General features: G+C 31.8%; 1 protein-coding gene across 1 annotated transcript; it reads right to left on the reverse strand.

Annotated features, from left to right (window-relative positions):
- Positions 1–281: 281 nt before the first annotated feature.
- On the reverse strand, positions 282–2,864 carry LOC111633783 (nuclear receptor subfamily 2 group C member 2-like). The gene is made up of 5 exons (XM_023378414.1): positions 2,767–2,864; positions 2,352–2,671; positions 2,164–2,280; positions 884–1,117; positions 282–424 (listed from the first exon to the last, which is right to left on the reverse strand). The coding sequence occupies exons 1-5, from the start codon at positions 2,807–2,809 to the stop codon at positions 401–403; spliced, it is 738 nt and encodes a 245-aa protein (XP_023234182.1). The 5' UTR covers positions 2,810–2,864; the 3' UTR covers positions 282–400.
- Between the last annotated feature and the right edge of the window lie 4,908 nt (positions 2,865–7,772).

Below are 7,772 nucleotides of genomic sequence, written 5' to 3' on the forward strand. Positions count from 1 at the left end.
ACTTCACATTTCCGTTCCTTTGACAAAAGTTTTCGATTACCAAATTCTCGAACTGTGTTAGAGCAAAACCGTATTGTAGAAATGCCGTGTTGTACGAAGTATACCTGTAATTACTACTTTCATATATATCATTTTTATTTTATTTAGAATTGAAAATTTCTCTTAACTTGTCTCAATATTATAAAAGAAAAACAGCGCAAATATAAAATTAAATTTTATTTTATTAATGTTCTCTACATCAAAATAGTACATAACAGATATTTAACAATTAAGTATAATTATAAGTTTCAATAAAAAGAATTACACATTAGATTCATTTGAGATAAAATTCACAAATTTTCGTCTGTAGACAGTACAAAATATTTTATAAATTGCTATGATATGGTGATCTTTGTGTTTTCTACTCTGGAAGAATTATCTCACCCTAAAACATTAATTGCATTTAATACAGATTTTGCTGTTTCTAATTATTTAAAAGAACGGTTATACAGTATATAGTGTGATTTTAATTAAGAAGTGTTCAGAGATGTCTGTAGAAAGAATTCTTCGATAAATCCCAGTTTAATTTGTAATAAATACTGTCCTCAATATTCGTTTTAAATTTTCAGAAACAATGTTAATTCGGTTTCTAAGGCAAAATTTGGTGGCTGTATTCCCTTAATCTTCATATTTCGTATGTTTTCTAACGAATTTCTGGTATAAAAAGATTTGCGAACGGTTCGTTTAATTCTTATACCGGTTAACAGTCATAGTGCTCGTGCCTGATGGGGTCGTATTTAATTTATGTCATATTGATGGACAGTTTGAATGTTGCCTATTGAATTTTTCTTTCTAGAGAGAAGTCTAAACACGTACTTTTTAATTATGATCACTTTGTACTTACCTTAAAAGTGAAAGCAAGCATTTGTTTCAAATCGAGTTTACATTGTGGACAAATCGATAGATATATGCGTAACAGATGCAAAATAGGTTTTGTTGTACAGTAGCTGGAGTAAAGTTTACATTGGTAGGGATCAATATAACGATAGTCGGATACAAGCACATCATGAACATGAATCGAATCGTTAATTACAGCTATCGTCATTCCTCTCTGAAGAAGTTCAGGATCTTCATTCGTCTGAGGAAGAAGCAACTTGTTAGACTTACAAATAAAAACTGTCATGTACAGTACATAAAACACTAACATTGAAACCGATTCTAGTGTTTTATAATGTTATGCAAAATTTAAACTTATTTGTTCATAAATAAAAAATATTAAAATAATATTTTTATTTATGCCCAGATTATATCAGAATACGAGTATAAATAAAATCAGATTTCAATCGATGCTTTTACTTATGTTACTGCTATTATGCAGTATCGCTACAGTGTAACTTTTTATTGCTTACTTTCTGAGTTAAAAATGGGTCAGCCCAGAGAATTTACTTTTACTTTTACCTTTACTTTTGGAACATACTTGTAAATCGTCTATGTGTTGTTAAGTATATCTCTTGAGGAAAAAAAAAAACATTAAATAATTGTAGGCAGAGCATCTTTTATTTCGTTCAATGCGTGTATCTCTTAGTATTTTCAATTTTCATGTTACTAGATTTGGAAATTTCAGTTGAAACTACTGAAATTTTCAATGTTTTCCACGGTTTATGAATCACTTTATTTTACTAAAGTGAATTCTTATATACAGTTACCACTTACTCTTTGATTACGCTAGCTGCAATGACAATAATATTCGAAAATGGAGATGGCATACTTTTGAAATAGAAATTTACATCCAAAGTAAAATTGCTGATGAAATCCGAATGTTAATTAGTATAAAATGTTTATGTCAATTGCGCTTTCCTTATTATCAACAGAAGTAAGCTTCCTAAAGAAAATAACTTTAGTTATGTTTGCTTCAAACACCATAATGGTAGAGACATCCAGAAGCTGCAGAAATGTTATTTGCAAGATTTAACTCAAATTTATTATATTATTAAAAGTTCTAAATGAATAGGACTTAACTGTAATAACCGGCGCTTATTATGGTAAAAACCGTAGACAGGTGGTTACAATTTAAAGTTATCGTAGTTATGACGGTTACTGTTATTTACAATATGTAAATATACATATTGGTAATAATCTTTATTAATTATAAATGGTCAAAACTGTTTTGTAAAATAAATTTACCTGAAGACCTTGATTAAACAACATAACTTCTCTCTCAAATACCTGCAACCATTCATAAAAGATGCTTTCATAATTGGAGACAAATTGTCGAATCATTTGTCTTTCGGTAGATAACACCTAATTAGATAAAAGAAATTATATATAAATCTTCGTTTTTTTAAATATATATCTTGAAAAATGTTATTTACACTGGTATTGTGTCTATATGAATCTATATCAAAATTCAATGTACGATACATATCTCGCATGTAATATCCATTTTCATGTCTTCCAAATTTGATGGGCATCATTCCTGCCTCATACAATCGTTGTAACTGACAAAATTTACATCTCCTCACTAAATCTCTTCTAAAAGTGCATATTCCAATAGCATTAATACAGGCATAGCAACTTCTTTTTATAATTGATTCTATGAAGAACCGGGTACAAGGTCTGCAAGTATAATTCCCATAATAATCTGTCCAGGCCTCACGACCACAGTCTATACAGCAGGATATTATTACCCCACCTTTAAATTAAATAATAATTGTATGTAAAATATCCCTCGTATTCTCATATTAACATAAATCGTTTATTATTGTATTAAATATTTAAAGAAATTACCTCTGTTTGATCTAAACTCGATAATTTGCTGTATACTAGTCATTTTTATTAATTTTTAATCCAACTGACACAGTATTGTTGTCAAAACCACCATTGCCATTCCTCATTTGCATAATTTTAAGAGTTCTTTATAATTATTATTTTTAAAGACTTTGCTCTATTAATAGAACAATAATATTTTTCTTATATGAAATTAATACAAAGTAATATTTACTGTTGGTAAAAGAGTAATAAGGAGAGTATGTTGGATCTTCTAAGTGGCATGCAGCGAAATAAGCAAACCAATAAGAAAGTTCATTTTGTTTGAATTGCATTATGTCAATTCCATTGCATAAGCAAAAAAATGAGTAAATAATAAGCTTAATAAGCAAACTAATTGCATACCCTGTTTCATTTCAAATAGACTATGCTATTGCTTTTCCTGATATAGCCTTTGTTATTCAACTGTATTTGAGCTGCTTTACTAGATAACGCGTACATTGTTTTATGCATTTAACTGTATTGTAACCGTCTTAGGATGCTTTATGAAGACGCGAAAAGAGGAAGAAACAGACGAAAGAAAACTTTCTAGATAAGTACTCTCACTCTACATGCAGTTTATGCAGAACAGGGATACCGGGTTGTCGCGAGAAATGCAGAAGTTTCCTTCGTTTTCGAAAGTTCAATCCGTTGAACTTTATCTCGTATTTTCCTCTTTTCTCTTCTTCTGAGTTGGCTCAGTAGTTCGGCAGACTCACTTCTCAACGACAACAAAATGGAAATGATGAAGCATGCCGTCTATCTGTCGAATATCAAGAATATGGCCCAAGAAACTAAACTAGAGGCTCACATTATTAGAGAGGGCAATGAAAAAGCTTATAAATTGGCTATTCAGTGCAACACCATCTCCTCTCTTATAACTTCGCCAGGCCTTATTTACACGGTATTATTCAAATGACATTATCGAATCCTCGCAGGCAGCATAAAGTTTATATATTAATTTCATTATGACTGAAATGTTTATTTATCAACATCAGCAAGTATTTCCATATTAAGCTTATTGGGCTGCAATTTGAAAAATTGCAGTCCAATTAAAAAGAGTTTTACTAACATTGTTAATTATATATGTAATTAGATAAATCGAGTGAGAGTTAATAATGATTCGTGAATATTATGCAAATCAGTTAAACATAATATAAGAGTAAAAATATACCCGTAGAAAATTCCAGTTTTTATTTACATTTCTTGCTCATCGAATTTGATTGGATTTTAATCTTTTAAATAATCTACGACCATGGCAACTAACGAACAAATAGAAAATTTTAGATATATTAGAAGTAACGTCGATAATGTTTTGTATGTTTATTTTGATTTATAACATTAATTTTAATATTAATTTACATTCATAAAGTAGACTATAGAGTATAATATTAATGGTGAGTTACTATCTGTTTTAGTTTTATATATAGATTAATACAGTAGGCCACCTTCTAACACTGTTGATAATTCCGTGTTATATGACTTACATTTTGTACGAGTCACTTAGATTTTACAAATACGTGAGCCGTTCACAGCCCGACACATGTATTTGTAAAATCTAAGTGACTCGTACAAAATGTAAGTCATATAACACGGAATTATCAACAGTGTTATATGGGAGTCTACTGTAAAAGCTCTTGAAAAACGACTTATTGTAAAGAAACTAAAAGTAATGGATATATTGCAGGTAAAAATATCATGTCAGTCTGTGTATGTGGAAAACGTCAAGCGTGGACAGACTATTATGGAGGTCCTGCCTGCAAAAATTGCATAGAGTTTTTATAAGCAGTATTAGAGAGAGACAAGAATACGTTTGTGATAATATGAATGGTTTATGTAATACAAACGTGGGTCCAGATGGATTTGGATGTAAATATTGTCATTTAGAAATGTTGTATAAAGAGGCTGAAGTAAAATCTAAAATGTATGGAAGGTACGAAGATCGATGGTATACGAAAGATGTGATTCCTCATTTACGTAGAACAGTGGTAAGAGCGAGTGATCTTACGGAAAGTTGTGAAAATTAATTTAAAGACACAGTCTGTCTAAACTGGAACAGCCGTTTGTTTACTTTTAGTGTTCTAGAATACAAACGTTTGACGACCCGACTTTGTTTTTAGGCTGCTTTTTGATGTTGTAAATGTTTTTATTCTGAAATACGAAACGGCGGTTTTCAGTTTAGACAGACTGTGTTTTCAAATTAATTTTTATAAAGTAGTAGAATTTTATCGGATGACAATTACGGTAAGTTATTAACTGTTATAAAATTCTGTCAACTATTAATATTTAAAATATAGTACATAATTATTAAAATAGAATGCACTTGTATGGAATCTTATTGTACAGCAATAAGTTGAAGTGAATCTCGAGACTTTTTATACTCTCCTCACCAGGCTAGCAAACTGAGAAAGTTAAAAATCCATAAACACCCCTTCGTCCATGTTTTATTCTGGGTTTTATTCACATTTGTAACACCTAAATGGGTAGTTCCTATGACGAAAAATATACTTTATTCGGTTAAAGCTTATTTTAGAATATTTAAAGTTTAATGACTTTTATATGTGAAATGTGACTTTGTAAGTGTAATATTTTGATATGTGTATAATGTGTTTGCAAATTTATGAGACTATGTGTGTATGATTTAATGTTTTAAATAAATAGTAATAAAATTAATATCCGAGTTAAATCAATGAAGAAAGATATCGGAAGTTTAATCTGAATCATTGATTTCTAATCTACTAGAAATTTAATATTTGTCTCATTCTGTTTTTATGGGCACTTAGTGTCCTTATTTCATGCACATCGGAAGATTGGGCTGCCGGATGATAAGGGTCGTGTCCCGACACGACTGCGTCAGAATGCCCATGAAAAATTACTGGAGAGTTGCTCACACAGATTCGATAGGCTAACGTCTAGACCAGTGGTTCCCAATTAATTTTTTTCTGCGTACCACTTTAAGAGAGAGCTCAAACTCGCGTACCCCTTGTAGCAGAAATTCGTATTAATCCATACTAATATTATAAATTCGAAGGTAATTCTGTCTGCTGTCTGTCGGTTACCTTTTCACGTCTAAACTGTCGAACAGGTTTTAATAAAATTTGACAAAGAAATAGCTTACACGTTGAAGATGGACACAGGCTACATTTTACTATGAGAAAATATCTTACTCCCACGCGAAAATTCGATATAATGCGGGCGAAGCTGTGGGTAGACAGCGAGTGATAAATAGAATAAGTTTTTTTTTTACATTTATTACCTTTAAAATACAATTCTAATCATGAAAATAACAAATTTATTTAATTTTAATGCGACAAATGTGCACAATTTTCTTTGCACAACTTTGTAAAATCTGGTTGCTTTTTGGTCAGCTTTGGTCTCCAGTCATCTTCGAGTCGAAGTCGGTGACGATCATTGGCGTAGCCAGAGTTTTGCTATGGGGGGTCTAGTAGAGGCCAGCCTGACACAAAATTGAATTATTTCAAATTATTGTTCATTAAAATGAAATTTCCATAGGAATCGACAATAATTTAACACACATGAAAACTAAACATCGTCACTGACGATGTTTAGTTTTCGTGTTTGTCATGGCCGAAAATCCGCTCTCGCAGAGGTATGTTGCGCAAAATGGTAGTAAATATTTTATTGCTGCTTCACTGACATGATAATAATGATAATTGTACAATTTTTGTTTCTTGCGTAAGAATTTAGGTATTGTCACAAATGCATTTTTTTAAAAATAAAATTTCGAGAATATTTTTAGTTATAAATAAACGAATTTGTGCATTCCACATCGTGTTGTAAATTGCCGAATTTTTGATGGTTCCCCATTATTTTTTTAATTGCTTTATCTCATGCATTTAAATTTTAAATCGACTGATTTTAGATTGCCGCGCGTACCCCTTCATGCAATTTCGCGTACCCCCAGGGGTACGCGTACCACTAATTGGGAACCACTGGTCTAGACCATCCATCTTAGATGGTAAATTTAAAAGGGTCCTTCCACTGCTCTCAAAGCGGAAACATGACTATAGAATGAAAAATATGAAATATATATATGCAAACATGAAGAATGTACAGTGGTACCTCAGGATACGAACGCCCCAGCATACGAAATTTTCAGGATACGACATGAAATTCGAACATATTTTTGCCCCACGATACGAACAAAAAATCGTTACATTAGTTCGCAGCGCTATTTTTTATTCACTTCTGTTTATCGGTCTCAGTCCTCGTGTTTGCTTCGTCGTGGAAGGATCTCGCTCGATAAAGGAAATCTTGAGGTATTATCGGAAAGTGACTGATTTTATTGGAAAGAAACATCCCGAAAAGGTCGTATTACTGTTCGGAGTAATGACATTTGCCTAAGTCATTTTAGAAACATTTTAAAAAGTGGGCAAAGCCAAACCTCTTTGGATAGATATTTTACCAAGCGACCTCTATCCAGTGAAAGTGCTGGGCCGTGTTCAGTAACGCAGAATTCTTGCTATGTCTAGTTATGCTGCAATGTTGAACTCGTTTCTAACTACTGATTGACTCCTCTCACCACTAGCTTCTTTTATATATTCTTAGCTCCGCTCACTAAGCCACTCAGAATTCTAACTTAGGTGTTCTGTGTTACTGAACACGGCCCTGTGGAAGTGAAGGAAAGAAAGCAAAAAGCCGTGAATAAAAATATATTCTTAGCTCCGCCCACTAAGCCACTCAGAATTCTAACTTAGGTGTTCTGTGTTACTGAACACGGCCCTGTGGAAATGAAGGAAAGAAAGCAAAAAGCCGTGAATAAAAATTAAAAAAAAAAATATATATATATATATATATATAAAACAACACTAGTTTTTTTTAATCTTTTCTAAGTTATTTCTAAGTTATTGTTACATTATGTTATGAAAGTTAAGTTTTAATATCATTTTCCTTCTCCCTCTCTTCCGCCATCAGTTTACACCTCCACCGTCGTCTATCCTCAAATGTAAAGTGCAAATAAAACCGCA

Source organism: Centruroides sculpturatus, unplaced genomic scaffold (genome assembly GCF_000671375.1).
Source record: "Centruroides sculpturatus isolate CEXI.00-Female unplaced genomic scaffold, Cexi_2.0 scaffold723, whole genome shotgun sequence".
NCBI classification, from domain to species: Eukaryota; Metazoa; Arthropoda; class Arachnida; order Scorpiones; family Buthidae; genus Centruroides; species Centruroides sculpturatus.